General features: G+C 36.9%; 1 protein-coding gene across 3 annotated transcripts in view; it reads right to left on the bottom strand.

Annotated features, from left to right (window-relative positions):
* Positions 1-4,616: 4,616 nt before the first annotated feature.
* The window catches only part of LOC149790334 (obg-like ATPase 1), a 56,518-nt gene continuing 43,828 nt past the window's right edge, over positions 4,617-17,306 (bottom strand). The window contains exons 11-13 of one of the 3 annotated variants that reach the window (XR_016423826.1): positions 9,479-9,601; positions 5,407-6,693; positions 4,617-5,367 (exon numbers count right to left, since the gene is read on the bottom strand). Coding sequence is in view for 1 of the 3 variants with exons in the window: in XM_089972383.1 (XP_089828509.1) it covers positions 6,571-6,693; positions 9,479-9,601 (246 nt within the window). In the remaining 2 variants the exon portion in view is untranslated. Of the gene's footprint in view, positions 6,694-9,478; positions 9,602-17,306 lie in introns of all 3 variants that reach the window. The other 2 variants (XR_016423827.1, XM_089972383.1) reach the window with 2 other exon arrangements.

The following is a 17,306-nucleotide window of genomic DNA, read 5'->3' as shown; positions in this document are numbered from 1 at the left end:
TTGACGCTAGAGTTGCCCACGATTTTTCTCCATGTTCAATTCCCCTTGACGCTAGAGTTACCCACGATTCTTCTCCATGTTCAATTCCCTTGACGCTATATTTGCCCACGATTTTTCTCCATGTTAAATTTCCCTTGACGCTATATTTGCCCAGGGGGTGTTTTTAATGCTAAGTCCCACTGACGCTCTAGTGCCCCACTTCACTACTCCCAGTAGATTCTACCCGTGAAAATTAAATGGTTGGTCCCAATACTCCAAATAACCAACCTGTTTTGAATCCATGGACTTTAAGCTAATTGGCAAGGTCGCACCTTTCACAAAACGTCTAAAAAATTAATTGAGTACTGAACTCAAAACTTTGTCCCACTGTATAACCGTTTGTTGCGGACCCTATCTCAGTGCAAAGGACAGCCCAATTAATTTTTGGGAGAAGGAGTATGGATTATCCTTCGCACAAAGATTCTGAAAAGCTCCATTATTGAATCGTATGCAAATCGTGTGAGCTAAGCAATCAATGCTGGCATTGACACTGGATGCAGGGCTCAGTATGTGAGACTTGCGTACGTAGGACTGATTTAAAAATATTTTTTGATTATACTAAAAAAAGGAAAGAGAAAACTTCAAGTAGTATCCCTATACAATTTACATTTAATTTTTCTCAACAATCTGCTCTGGGAACGAATACTTCTTATGCTATTACGTGTTAATGATTACATGACTACTATGCCAACAATCAAAGTACAAAATACTTGAATGTTTTTAGATAACATGAATTTCATCATGGCACGAAATTAGGAATGGGGAGCACAATAATGTACACCGAATAACAGGCATATCTGACGGTGGAAGAAAACGCTATTTGGACAAATTCAAAGGGTCTTGAAGTCATAATGTTCCTAGTCAAAACGGTTACGAGGTTTTTCTAAATAAAATTTCTAACGTTTTAATAATGCCAACACCAACCCAATTTCATGTGAGATCGGCATTATGCAAAATATAAAGGACTTTCTGGCACTGTGAAACTTGGTCGGAGGAAGTCATCTAATTTTATGCAAAAGTGGTGTTATATCATGGTCGATAGACAGGAATGGTACATCATTCCAACATAAAATGCGTGTGCAACAATGTTAGATGAAGTGCAACAACTCGATCATATCCATTTATAAATGTCAAATTTCATGTATCATTGAGGTCCTGGTCTATTGCTCTTCTTTCTCCAGGTCATATCCAATACAACGAAGTTTGCATTTGAGTCATGTGATTATTCACTGAAAATACGACACAAGTTTTAACACTATATAAATAAAACGCGACGTCTTGCCTCAATCTATCGTGTTCATTCAGAACAATAGAAATAATGATGCAAGCAAAACGGAATTTTCAATTCGTCTATGCCACATTAATGTGTGTATTCCTGTGTTGCTCAATCAAAACACGGTTCGGAATCTGTGTAATTTAACATAATTATTTGCCAACACCTGCTAGTTGATTTATTTCTCAGAAAGGACAGTTATCATACCGAACAATTCACTAAAATTGTTATTTTATGAGACAGTCATCCAAATGAGACAGTCATCCTCTGATTGGGAGCGAGCATCATCCCAGAAAAAAGCTTTAAGTAAAGGCAATGTATGACATCAACTCCTTCATCTAGACCTCTAAACATTTCATTTTTTGACTGTATGAATCACAATCATATTTCTTTTATCATATCAATGTTCGACATTTTTGTGAAGACTAGAGTAATTAATAACTGTTAGATACACCATGGGCAAGGGATGATGTACAATGGAAGTTACACGACATTATTGTGAAGTCTAGAGTAGTTAATAATTGTTAGATACACGATGGGCAACGGATGACGTACAATGGAAGTTAAGCCATAATGATTAAATTGCCTTATAACCAGGTTCCACATTCATAAAACTAGCAATTACTAAGCTTCAAAAATTTTTTCCATCTGTGAAACATTTTGTTTTTAGTCTCATATAAGGTCAGCATTTGAATGTTAAGCCCCAAAGTATCAACTTGCTTTAAAGCGCAGGTTTAACACAAACAATCAGTATGTGAACTTTGAGTGGAGTGGAGTTTTACTCAAAAGCTGACACATTTCAATCGTGCAGGAAAAGGGAGATTAAAATATTGGCAATGACAGAGAAAATGAGAATATTTTTGCCTTAAAATTTGGGCTTTTCTTTTAAAATGTTTAAAGTGACCAACAATCCAAAAATTGGATGTAAATGTTCATGTTGTAATACAATTAAAGCTACACAGGTGTCCTATTTGTTCTCGGCAATAATTAATAATTATTAAGAAACACATTCACAAGCAATTATGTATTTATTCAAACCTTGTTACTGGCTATTCAGTTGGCTATTTAAACATTCACTACACGATAGCTTACTCACATATGCTGAGCCTGTATGAGAGGCATACTGACAATACAGTAGAACCCCTCTTGAAAAACCACCCCTTCTGCCAAAAACCATGATCTCGCAAAAGAGGTTTACTCACAAAACAGGACGTCAGTGTCTAACCACTAAATCTGAATACTAAGAATTTAGGGTCTCATGGCAGTAGTCTTTCAAGACAGGTTTTACTGTGAAAGATGATTAATAAACAAGTTTTCATGTAAAAGACAAACTGTTCAAATATAGCATAAACCTTCACATTATATCAAAGATCATGCATTGCTCGTTTTCTAGTGTTGCTAAAGTCCTCATAAAAGAAGTCACCACTTTTCAAAAGATGCATACTGCACTGGTAATCTGTGTCCTGGGTAATCCATGAAAAGATCCATACTACACTGGTAATCTGTGTTCTGGGTAATCCAACAAAAGACCCATACTGTACTGGTGGTAATCTGTGTTCTGGGTAATCCATCAAAAGACCCATTCTGTACTAGTGGAAATCTGTGTTCTGGGTAATACAACAAAAGACCCATATGGCACTGGCAATCTGTGTTCTAGGTAATCCATCAAAAGACCCATACTACACTGGTAATCTGTGTTCTGGGTAATCCATCTAAAGACCCATACTGTACTGGTGGTAATCTGTGTTCTGGGTAATCCATCAAAAGACCCATACTGCACTGGTAATCTGTGTTCTGGGTAATCCAACGAAAGACCCATACTGCACTGGTGGTAATCTGTGTTCTGGGTAATCCAACAAAAGACCCATACTGTACTGGTAATCTGTGTCCTGTGTAATCCATAAAAAGATCCATACTGTACTGGTAATCTGTTCTGGGTAATCCATCAAAAGACCCATACTGTACTGGTGGTATTTTGTGTTCTGGGTAATCCATCAAAAGACCCATAGTGCACTGGAAATCTGTGTTCTGGGTAATCCAACAAAAGACCCATACTGTACTGGTGGTAATTTGTGTTCTGGGTAATCCAACAAAAGACCCATACTGTACTGGTAATCTATAAAAAGATCCATACTGCACTGGTAATCTGTGTTCTGGGTAATCCATACTGTACTGGTGATAATCTGTATTCTGGGTAATCCATCAAAAGACCCATACTGCACTGGCAATGTGTTCTGGGTAATCCATCAAAAGACCCATACTATACTGGTAATCTGTTTTCTGGGTAATCCATAAAAAGACCCATACTGCACTGGTAATCTGTGTTCTGGGTAATCCATAAAAAGACCCATACTGTACTAGTGGTAATTTGTGTTCTGGGTAATCAATAAAAAGACCCATACTGTACTGGTGGTAATCTGTGTTCTGGGTAACCCAACAAAAGACCCATAATGCACTGGCAATTTGTGTTTTGGGTAATGCATCAAAAGACCCATACAGCACTAGTAATCTGTGTTCTGGGTAATCCAACAAAAGACCCATACTGTACTGGTGGTAATCTGTTTTCTGGGTAATCCAACAAAAAAAACATACTGCATTGGTAATCTGTGTTTTGTGTAATCCATAAAACGATCCATACTGCACTGGTAATCTGTGTTCTGGGTAATCCATCAAAAGACAAATCCATTAATAGACCCATAAATGCACTAGCAATCTGCGTTCTGGCAATCCATCAATAAACCTATAAATGCAATGGCAATCTGTGTTCTGGCAATCCATCAATAGACCCATAAATGCAATGGCAATCTGTGTTCTGGCAATCCATCAATAGACCCATAAATGCAATGGCAATCTGTGTTCTGTATAAATGCAATGGCAATCTGTGTTCTGGCAATCCATTATCAGGTCCATATTGCAATGGCAGACGAGGTCCAATGCTGTTCATTTTACATATGAATTAAAAATTAATGTATCAGGGTAACACATATTCATAGTTGGGTGCACATTTAACACAGGAAAGTAAATCAGTGACCTAGTTTTAATGCAATACACATATTCATCTTAAAATGCAATTACAGCAAAACTTTTTTTGTTAAAAGCTGAAAGATGCTTGAATTCAACAGAGCTAGGTCACTGCCACCTTATTTTGTCATCACAGTGAATTCACACCACAAGAGTAAGTCAGATATTGGGGCAATAATATGAGATGAAACCTGGAAAGGAGGATAACACACTGAAAGGTGCAAGGGTCATGCACTGAGTGAATCTAAAATTCACCTTACATCAAGAAAAAGTACACATCATACACTTGATGAAACTGTTTTATTTGTGTTTTATATCCACAAAATATCTTTTCATTTCTGTCTCTCTCTCTTTCCTTATTTCTACCATGTGTAAATGTATTGTTGTCAATACCTATCAAACTATAAACCCAATAAAAGTGACAGGAGGTTACAAAGAGGATGTGTAAGGGTGGAGGTATGATAAAAATCAAATTTCAGATTCAGACAGTACAAGGAATAAAATATATAATGTCCTGGTTCAAAACTTCTCAACTGTGACCTTTAAATTCACAAGGATAGAGGGCAGACTCAGACTCCACAAATGTTATTCACAAGATACCCGATTTTTTTTCTTCTTCAGCTTTCTATTTTATCTAGCAAGAAAATAAAAGACTTTAGCAATAAGCCTAATCCCTAAAAATGTAACACCGATCAAGGGTATGTAGAGATACAAACGTGATGTACAGATACAATAACAAAGGCAGCATAATTCCGTGTCATATTAGCAAAGCATAATGTGTTTCAAATAAATTTTAACTGTTTCCAAACAGGTCTTCTATATCATGGATTTTAACAGACAATGTGACTGTTTATAAACAGGCAGGCCTTCATGAATTTTAACAGACAAGTGACTGTTTATATACAGGCCTTCATGAATGTTAACAGACAAGTGGCTGTTTATGAACAGGCCTTCATGAATTTTAACAGACAAGTGACTGTTTATGTACAGGCCTTCATAAATTTTAACAGACAAGTGACTGTTTATGAACAGGCCTTCATGAATTTTAACAGTAAGTGACTTTATGAACAGACCTTCATGAATTTTAACAGTAAGTGACTGTTTTTGAACAGGCCTTCATGAATTTTAACAGACAAGTGACTGTTTATGAACAGGCCTTCATGAATTTTAACAGACAAGTGACTGTTTATGAACAGGCCTTCTGTATGTGTGTGAAAAGAACATGTGTACAAATTTGATAATAAAACACACTGATACCTATTTATGAACAGGACTTCTGTTTTATTCAATTTAAAAGATTGGTGACTGTTTATGAAATGGAGCCTTGTATGGAAATGAAAAGGCCAAATATACAAATCTCATAATTCTTGGCACGGTAACAAGATGGAGTCTGCTAAAACAAAAAAAAACAAAAAAAAACAACTGATCTGAAATTTACATGAAAGATTTAGAATATCATGATCTCTTTCTTACCTTGCAACACTCTCACATTTTATGTGACCAATTATAAAAAACAGCTTGCAACATTAAAACCCTAGCTTTCAATGGCTATGGTTTCACAGTATATGACCCCATATTAGTGCAGAAAAAATGTTGATCATGCAGTCTCTTTTGGAAACACATAATCTGACTGGACATTTGTGGTCTGGATAACTTGTATATTTATGCATATTGAATTATGTATCTAGGGACATTACACTGATCCAATGTATCAGGGGACAATCAAATGGTCCATTGTATCGGGTCATTCCAATGGTCTGGTTTATCATGGGACAATCCTTTAGTCCACTGTATCAGGGGTCATTCCAATGGTCCACTGTATCAGGAAACATTTTACTTCTCAATTTGATCAAATATTCTAGAGAAAAGACATCCATAAAACTGATATTTTGTTTAAGAATACAGCGACCCCTATCTGTAATACCAATTTAATTTTGTGTGCAACAAGTAATACAGATTGGTTATATGTGCAACAAGAAGGCACTATTTTCTATTAAATAGCAAATAATTAAACTGTACCAGCTGAATAGTAATGTCTAAAATAAACAAAGCCAAACAAGTTAATATTGTGCAAGATTTTTAACATGTTATATGAGAGATCATGGAGTATTTGGGACAGACTGCCAACCATTTTTGTTAATTTTAGCCAGACACCATAGGTAAAAAGGTTACAGTGACTTTTTCAATACTCTGGTACAATAAAATATAATCACTAACATTTCATAAAAGATCTGTAATCATTTCTTTTTGGCAGCAGCAGCACCAGCAGTCAATCCTGCTCCTGCATTGAATTTAACAAAGACAATGTCTCCATCATCCACAACATATTCTTTCCCTTTCTGCTTGTATTTTCCAGCCGCCTAAGAGAGAGAAAATACATCAAATTAAAAACAACAAAGATATCATCTTCAAATATGCTATGATAGAGGGTCCCAACTCTTCTACAAGTCTATAAAGTATATGGTTATATGTTCATTAAATTATATAAGTATAAATACTATTTTTTTTAGTCATTTTGTGAATGAATGCACATAGCAACAATTTTCCATTTGATCTGGAATGAATAGATTTTGGTATTTTTGTCGATTCTACAAAATTTCTTGATTATGGACTTGATTTATATGTGACAATTCCACATGAAATATGTCGACTGAAGAAGTGAGGGAGAAGCATGTTGACATCTGCAAATGTGTTTCTGTTTCTGTCAATGAATGTTTGAAAACATATGGGGAAAATATGAGGTCTTTCAATTGCAATTATCAAAAAGATGCTATGGAATTTAATGCTTATTTCATTTTGAGTGCAGTAAGGATGATGTAATTGCACTTATATTCAAAATGACAGTACAATTTTGAAATGTGTAGTCAAGATTGAGAACCTGTGACATGGCTCATGTAATTCAGATTTCCATTACTAAGAAAGTACATTTTGAGGAAATTCAGGATGTAAAACCATAAGTATATTTTTTTTGCCATTCTTATTACCATCTAAACAAGACAGTTTTTTGTAAGGACCCTTTCTGGTGTCTACTGTATAGCTAGCCTAAATCCGAAACATTTATCAAAAAAAGTTAACGTGGAATGTACCAAAGCAGCTGGTATGTGGCGGTCCACGAAACATTTGCTTTACTTCATTCAGGAACAAACTTTATTGAGAAACAAATTTCATCAACCAAAACGTAAAGCACCTACTACACAAGTGTACATGATTTGTTTACAAATCAAAAGTTCTGGCATCTGCATCCATTGTTTGTTTACAATAGAAAGTAGTTCCTTTATGCACATGAATACAATATGAAGGTGTGCAATATTGTAAAATATTGAACGATTCTAACAATGTAAAATTAACGGAGAAATAAATGAGCATATAATAATAAATTTTGTTGCATGCGCTTTACTAGATACATGTCATCATGAAAAGGATCCACTTGCCAAATATGATGAAACTGAAGTGCAAAAGTTTCATAAAAAAACTGGGGTCATCACTCAGTAATGTTTCTTTTTCCAAAATAGCTAATTTTAGAATAAAGCCTGTTACCAAATTTGGCTAGAATTCATTTAATTCTTCTACAATTTAGCAGAATGAAATTGTGATTGAAGGAGAAAGTTTTAAGTTAATAAGGAGCCATAACAACATCAAATTTTGTTGGAACATGGTGAGAATCGTACTTAACAGATATCTTGCTGATGTAAAAGCTTTACCAAATTTGCTTTGAATCCACAGAATATCTGAATCCTTGAACTTAAACAAGACCATGATGCAAATGACGGGAGAAGTTCTAAGTCAGGAGCCATAATTTTTGTAAAGAAAATGGTGAATATCAAGTATGAACTAGGACTTCTTAATGTTATAGCTCATATCAAGTTTGGTTAATATCCATGAAGTCCTCCTGAACTTTATTGTGCCATGGAAGGAAAAAAGGTGGGATATGATGCGATGGAAGGACGAGCAACAATCTCAACCAATCTTATGCAAGATCACATCTTTATTACGCGTCACTGTCAAAGATTATTAAACTCTTCCTTGATTTTCATCGTATAAGCTTATTGTCCCCAATTCTGATCAAAATCACACTTGATGTGTGGCCTTTGGGGACACAATAAGCTCAAGCAAGTGACTCCAATCACCTCCTTAATATGCCTGAAATTTGCTCTTTACTGAACTCATCAGAAATCTTTTTTAACTCATGTTCCAATAATGTTCAGAACTGGATTACAAACATAACATCCAAAGATATAAACAACAATTGCTGATGGGCAATGGATAATGAACTAATGGTCAGATAGTGGATAAAAGGAAGAATGTCAACCCTAACATGATTTTCTCAGTATGGCAGTCAATGTTTTTCATATGTTGGACTGGTTTTCAGTAAAGCATAAAAAATATTATGTACTGCTATTGTCAAGCTGGAAAACATGCATTTGAAAATCTGGAAGCATGATTCAAGACTGATGCAGTGATAGTAAACATGTTCAATTCAATTTTTTAAAAAATTTGACCTCAACCATAATTATCTCCAGCACAGTTTCACAACCTGCATTTACAAACCCTACGAAGCTCTATTAAGCCTTTGTGTAATCATTAAAATAAATATTAAATTTCATGTGGGCCATGGCCACAGGAATCATCTTTCCCATCATGTGACATACTAAAATTAAAACATGATGTCCACTAAAGGTAGCTGTTGCCCTTCTTCACTATTAAAATTATTTAAGAGGTTTACTGTCCCTTTTGTCCTCACATGTTGCTTGTTGGATGCCATTTAAAAAATAAAATAAAATAAGCAACAACTTGATCATGCATACATTTTACATCACCAAAAAGTTACAGTCCCAAAGCATCTTAAGCTACTCCAGTAAAGTAAGTTTGGTTTCCTGAGCAAATTCCAATGATACTAATATGCAGACTGGATCTGAATGAAACATAGACAAGTCAGAATCTGGATTTTACCACAAACAATTGTATTTCCATAATTTGTGCTTTTATTCCGTAAGCCTGTAGTTTAATTGTCTTTTCCCTACGACATACTGCAAAAACCTAAGGACTGGCAGGTACGAAAAGGCTAAAAGTGACCTAGGATATTAGAAAAGACAGATAAATGGTAAAGCGCATAAAAGTTAACAAGTTTCATTAATATAATCTGACCTTGCATGCATTCTCTGATCCATGTTCCTTGAAGTCATCAAAGCTCATCACCTCTGCCATGATGAAACCCTTCTCCATATCTGAATGAATTCTACCAGCAGCCTGTGGAGCTTTGGTTCCAACCTAAATAATAGAAATTAAAGCGAATGAATAATCATAATGGTAAGCTACTAAAAAGAACTAACGAGCAACATTAAAGTAGTCTGCACCTGTATAAATATATGGCTGAGAAGATGAAGATACGATCTCACCTACCAAAAATTTTCACTGGTGAATCCAGCGAAGCTAATGGGCTGTGTTGATTTGTCTAGTTGGGTCTGGTGGCTGTCTGTGCTGTTGCCACTGACCATACCAGATCCAATGTTTGTGTCTGCGATGCTAAATCTCTGAGGTAAAAACTCAAGAAGGTTGGATCTGCATGCCAACCAAATCTTCCATAATGTTTCAGATCAAAACATTGCATTCAAAAGTGAAAGTCGGAGAAATGTACCTAATCTCGTGAATCATAATCCTCATGAGCAACCCTCGAAAATTGTAGCCATAAGTAGCTCGCAAATTTGTTTTGACAAGTTGCTAGCCAAAGAATGATGACAACGGGAGGACTATGACAACTGTCAACATCGAATATATAATTGATTCTGGTAAACCAAAAAAAATCACGACATTACACATTTGTCTTTGTTTTAATAATAATAAATACTTTGGTTTTATTACTTTTTTTTTAAACATAATAATTGCAGCTTTAATAAAAACATTTTACCTAACCTATAATACAGCCACTGCAAGCTTGAACTTATGTCTGCCCACGAGACATTTGCCTTGAGCCGTGAAGTACCTATTATTACAAGTTTTAAAGAAAATATCTTGAGATATCTCAGTGTATGCAGAGCATATAGCCCACTTCAACCACAAAGCACGGGCTTGAGGGAGTGATGCATTGTTTTCCGACCTTGATTGGGAGGAAGTGATATTTGCGCATATCACGACGTGTTTATGTCTCAAATAGTATTGAGGGTGCAGACATGAGGCCACTCTGATCTGGCAAGATGTCAGAGTACACCAAGCATATGATCACCTTCAGCCAGGAATAAAGGGCGCGAAGTGTGAAATCCTGTGTTCTGTCTGAGATTGCTCAAAACTTCATAGCAATAAGCCACGTGAGAAGAGACATTGCTTGTGCCACGACTTGTCTCTACGTCTCAAATAGTGATTAAGAATGCAGAAAGGATCTCTCATGGCTGCCTTTCTATTCTTCTCTATGGAAAAGATTGGACGTATGACGACTCGTCAGTTACCTATGGACGGCAAATGATTCTTGGCAACTAGGTCTGGTTGTGTAAGGAGGACTATCGAAAAATCTGAACTGAACAGAAGATAGTTTGGGTCGACTGAAAGGACATGTAGCTCACTGATCCTGCCTGTGTAAGCTAAAGCTTACAAGAAGCATGTCTTTTATGATATTAACTTTAGCGAAGCATGAGTGAGAGGTTCAAGTTAGAACCCAAGACAAATTAAAATTTGGAAATGTTATGGATTTTGGTTGTTTAAGATTCAATTGTCAGAGAGATCTTTTTCATGCCCAATGTCGCATTTGCCATGATGTCAGAATGTGCCCGAGGTCACTGATCCCTGAGGGCGTGAACAGAATCTTGTGTGGCTATGGTTTTTGACCTGGTTACAGAAGAAAGCGAGCAGGGACACTGGTTGACTACCAATAGATGGTATCTTGAGAACAACCAAACCTTCCAATCTGAACTGCAAAGAATTCCAGTGAACATAAAGGGGGATGCAGCCCACTTACCCTGCATGCTGAAGCTAAAGCTATCAGTAAACATGGTCTGTATGACAGTGACATTAGTGATGTGTGGGCTAGAGGTTCAAATCTATCCATGTTTAAAAAAAACATGATTGGATCCCTTTGGAGACAAATGAGGGATACTGGTCAAGCTCTATCCCACACAAACAGGTTGCCATGATGCCAGAATTTTTCCAATATCATAGGGCAGTATCCTTTGGTAATGATTGGGGTCCAAATGTTTCTTCTCCAAGAACAGAGCCAGAAAAGTCAGCCACATGAGGGATAGAGGCACGCATATGGGTGATATAGATGGTTACTCTTGAGATTCTTGGCACAAATCAAGGTTAAAATTGTCTGACTCGCAAGGCTGTACTGGTAAAGGCTGAGCATCTAGAAGAGGACGGCTGGCCGAAATCTTCCTGGGTGTATTATCGTTACGAAAATTAGATCATTGATACACGGCTTGTGCCCTCAAAGAGGGGCTATCAGAGTCACCTTGCCATTCTGACCCCATAACTGTAGCATCACAGGAGTGGTGGCACAGGCCAACGACCTCTCCCAGATGGCTCACATCTAATGGCTCAAGCTGCTGTGTCTTGAACTGTGGGGAAGAAGATGGGTAGCTGCTGATTCCACCTCGTCAACAAATGGTTGATCATTGGATGCCCTTGAAGTGTGTGAATCCGAGTGACGACCAACTGATGGATGGGACATTTCGTGTGAAGGACATGACCCAATCTGGATTGATCCTTGGTGAAGCTACTGATGCAGGCAGAAGGTGTCTGAATTATATGTTGTAATGGGGACTGTTGCAACCACATAGAAAAATGCCAAATCAGAACAACCGACATATGTTTGAGGATTTAGGTCACCACCACAATGTTGTCAGATCGAAAGAGGACCATTTTGACCCCAGGATCAATCTATACAGAAATGAAAGTTATAGATGACAGCCTTCCTTTATGGTATATTGATGTGTAGAGGCCATTTCACAGGTGTCACTAACTGTAGTGAAGGTCAGTAACAGGTTGGACTCCCTAGTGAGTGAAAGACCAAGGGAAGAATGACAAATTGATAACCAAGTGGCAGTAAACGTGGAAACTAGGCATAGATGGGATGGATAGGGACATGGTAGTATAGATCTGTCAGATCGAGACTAACGGTGCACTCACCTCATCTGACAAGGAGGCGAATGACATCACCTTCCCGGTCTTGAATATGGTGAGCAGACTCCAGCTGATGATGGGCCTCCACCTGCTGCATGCATGCCAAAGCAAGTTTTGAGTAACTCATTGGGGAATGTGTCCTTAGCACAAGCTCCGAAGTCTTATATGAGGGACCATATCCTGTTATCGAAAGGCATCCATCTACCGATCTACCGGTTTATTGTGTGGAGGGGCAAGGGGGTTGAAAGAAAACCGAAGCCCCCCCAACTGACCTGGATCCCCCCCCCCCCCCCCCGAGGGAAGGAGGTCAAGTGAGCTCAAATCGGTTACATAGAGCCAAAGTACTATTGCATCATAGGGATCAATGTGGGTGCACACACGAATATTGATGATTCATCACACTTACTGTGCACTGGGTTATCATCTGGCTCGGCTTCAAGCTGAGCATTAAGTCAAGTGGGTGGCCTTGATGACTCCGCTCGGTCATGTGCAAGACAAAGGCTCTAGCTTGAGTATAAGCTGTGAGTACTCTAACATCTGGCATTGCCGGCAAAGATAGCAATGCTGCCCTTTCCAGCACCACCTGCATCACCATCTTCTCCCACAATGTCAGCATTGCCACACAGCCAGTATCCCTGGCCTTTCCTGTACTGTTGGCATCGCCTCACTACCAGCCTTTCCAGCACCGCTGCTGCATACATGTCAGTATGACACACACCTGTGGCGGCTGTTCCAGAGCCGTGGCTGGACAGGCAGATTTCTCAGTAGTACAGCAGAGCATGTGTTTTCTGACCAAACACTGCATATTTAGCTCCTTCCCTTCAATGCCAAACAGGGCAATCTTTGTGCATGTGCATATCATGTGTGTAGTAAACATTCCTCTGAAACAACACAAGATGTGAGAAAACAAAGCATAGATTAGCAAATTAGTATGTGACTAACTAGCTAATAGTATAAATCAACTAACTTGGCAACCCATACTACATAATATATATGCTGCGCATAGCAGAAACAATGTATACACAACAAAGCATGAGTGTTGGCTGACTTCCATGCGTTGAAATTGCATATAGATCAATTAAATAAATAATCTGTGGAAATGACATAAACCAAAGCTGAATCTAGTAAAGGGCTGAAATTACTAGGCTGCTAAAACACAGCTTAACGAACAGGTCTGTAAACGTGTTATATCATAAATGTATATCCTATATTAAGCTTGAGCACAATGAATAGTTAATAAAGAAGGGACAATGTGTACATACTATAAACCAAACCAGAGTCATGGCAGGCTACCATGCTCTGATACAAGAAACACACCTATGTAGAGACTAGTAATATGTTGAAATTACTTGGTCACTGAAACAAAACACTTTTTTTTAACCACATGTTATAGACACAGTGTAACAGAAACCATGTATACATAACATAAACAGAACAGGAGTCATGGTAAACTCCATGCTATGAAGTGGCCTGTAGAACGTTTAATTGATATATACGATGGCGACACAATACACATAAACCAAACCAGAAACTAATAATGTGTGAAATTATTAGGTCGTTAAAAACTAACAGATCAGTGAAGTGTCATCAGAAACCTATGGCCCTGTTTAAAACTTATGTTGCATGTCTGGTTAATAATAATTCCGTCATAACAGCATGAAATACTTATAAACTGAGCATAATTATCAAGCAGCACTTCAGAATTTGCTATTAGGAGCTCTGTAGTGGTTGGAGTAAGCAAATAAAGCCAAATGTATGCTAACCCATAATGACCTTTTGTATGGTCAATGATAGCGTGGTGCGATGGTGGTCCTACAAGATGAAGTCCCAACAAGTGATAACTCTCTCAAAATATTGGCAGAAATTGTAAAAAAAAAGTATACGACCTGCAGCAGATCGACAAATCTGCATTATAAATGCAAAATGAACATTGGATGGGTCCATAGGAACACAAAAACAGGCTGGATTGTTGAAGGCTATTGCCCTGCGTGTTTCTCAGAAAACAGTGAAGCTAAACACACTAGTGACACGTTGTGGTATCAAGGAAGGTAATGGGCAAGACTTACTGCCCTTTGTCTATCTAAAAATAGACAATAAGACGATTTTCATCTTTTAGTAGGGCTGGGTTTGCTAGGTAGCAGGCTAATATTCCTAACATAATGTGATAGGGGAATGTATTCAAAAGAGACATGGTCTATCAAGATGAAAATCAACTAGTCACTATGTCATTGTAAATAACTCAGCCTTATAAAATGTTCAGGAAAGCGGGGTCTCGATGAATGAAAGGGTTATGTTCATTTACTGCAACAACAAAAAAACTTTTTGATGCAAGTAATATACTTTTTAAAAAAATGGATGCACCTTTGAATAAGGCGCCTGAGCAATTCACTGACTCAGAATGAATGCAGTACATGGTGAACAAAACATAAATGACATCTTGTCATCATACTCAACTCATAGGGAAGTCTTTTTATTTCTGTAATAATTTCTGACCTGAGCTTCTGACACCATGCAGTGCAACAAAACTTGTGGCAGACAAATTCTCTGTGATTGATTCTTGCCTTCTGCAAGCAAATCCATACTTAAACAAACTCTTAGCATCTGGAACATATTGTAATCTGATACTACTGAGGCTTAATTTTAGCTATGGTGTAGAACAGACAAACATTTGATTGACAAGGATCAATCCTGGACTGGTGGTCAGTATATTGCCTACAAAATTTGCAGATTTCCAGTGATATTTTAAAACACCAACCTCTCACTATGGTTCAACTTCCACTTGCTTCGGTGTACTTTTGAGTCAAGTCATATGTTTTAAAGATTAAAAAACACATTTTCTTTATTTAATGGAACAAAGTTAGAAATGTTAAAGGTCCAATGGGCTAGTGCTGCTTTTATAGGACTGGTACGTGGCTAAATAAAATCGGTCCTGGATCTTGGACTGTCGCAATATCCAGGCTCTGATGAATATGGAAATGAATGATCAGGACTTATATGGCATAGCTGCCAACCCTCCAATAAAAAAATACTGACTTCTTGTGACAAAAATACTAATTTTCAGGAACAAATACTGATTTTTAACATTTTAATGCATATGTGACTATTTACAACATATACAACCATCAGTAAAGTAGGACAGTGCTTTACATAATTATTTAATGTCAAATATGCATATGTTGTATCATATTTCATATCGGATGCCCATTCAGAAGGTGCAAGAGTGCAACACACTCACAGACTTTTTATAGTAGCCTTTTCCACACCTTATCTTTTTCCAGTCATTATCAATTTAAATGTATCAACCTTCACTGATGATCTCAATTCTGTGTGATTTTCTTATTGAACTGTTTTCATTCTAGCATATGAGTAATCCTTTGCGATTTTACTGTCTGGAAAACATGTGCAAAATAAATCACATGTAACTGAAAGAGGAAGGTTAGTTTCCAAAAGAAATTTAATAAACCGAATTTAGATCAAATTACAGCAAGGTTCTCTCTGGTATTTATATACATTGTAAGTTCAGACTGAGTTGTGTATGATGAAGCAGCAAGCTGGTGTTTATTAGCTTCTTCGTACTCTTTATTTCATAGGCGCCCAATAGTGAAATCACGTTACACAACTTGCAAAACGTAGTTTTCTCCTTTACTAGATGGTTTCACAAATCTAAACAAGACCGCACAATTGTCCTTCTAGTTCTGTTTTTTTTGTTGTTTTTCCTGGAGAAAATTCTGAATATTCTGCTTTCATATTCAACATGATTAGAACTTGAATATTAAGAAAATGAGATACAGTGACAGCAGTTAACTGTTTGTGAAATCCAATATGGCAGATAAAGACAGGCATTGTAGCCTCAATTTCGAATGAACCAATCATATTGTAGAACTGTATTCCTATGTACATGCGATACATTTCTATCAGAATGGAACCAAGTGCCCGTTCTAAACTGAAAACTGCAGAGAATTTTTTTAATATTTTAAAAAAAAATAGAAAACGTATTTTTTGCCAAAAAAACATACACCCGTATTCAGGTCCAAAATACAGGACAAATACGGAAAAAATGGGACAGTTTGCAGCTATGATATGATACACACACACACATATATATATATATATATATATATATATATATATATATATATATATATATATATATATATATATATATGGATATAAGTGATCAATTTTGAAATGGTACAGAAGCACACAACTCTAAAAGCTAGTCAATAATTAAATGTTACAAGTGAGGGCATGTGTGGTTCTTGATGATTAGTAGTTGCTGTGGGTCTTTTAATGCCACTTCTGAGCAAAGATTGGCAAATCTGCACTTAACTGATAAGGTCTGAAAGAATCCCACCACAAAAATGTATGATAACAATAATAATAATATAAATGTTATTAATCAAGTATCCTACTTCTTGACAACATAATCCAACAAAGGGACATAACCATGGGGCAACAATGGTATAGAGAGAAAAGGGAAGTATGGATATTATTCCAGGTGAAATGTTTCAGGTTATGTGAATATTAGAAAACCAAACAATGTTTTACTTGTTGACCCCATGGCCAATAGCAGTATACCAAACAATCAAATTCCAGAACTGATGTCTTCCACTATTGAGGAAGTATAGCTTTGTATAGGAAAAAAGGGAGATCACAGAAGTGACACGAGTAAATGAGGTACTATGTAATGAAAGACACAACTGAGATGTAGAATATTAACCTATAAAAAAAAAACTTGGAAAGTCTCACCAATATAAAGGAATATACAAAATGTGGGACCAACACTAAGCAGGTTTAACTATAAAATTTCCTTTCTCTTTTAAAACATTACCCAACATCAACAATGGATAAACAGGTAAGAGAA

This window comes from Sinohyriopsis cumingii, chromosome 10 (assembly GCF_028554795.1).
Source record: "Sinohyriopsis cumingii isolate HCF-2022 chromosome 10, ASM2855479v2, whole genome shotgun sequence".
In the NCBI taxonomy this organism is placed as follows: Eukaryota; Metazoa; Mollusca; class Bivalvia; order Unionida; family Unionidae; genus Sinohyriopsis; species Sinohyriopsis cumingii.
The sequence above is the reverse complement of the archived record's forward strand: the minus strand, read 5'-3'. Positions and strand labels throughout refer to the sequence as shown.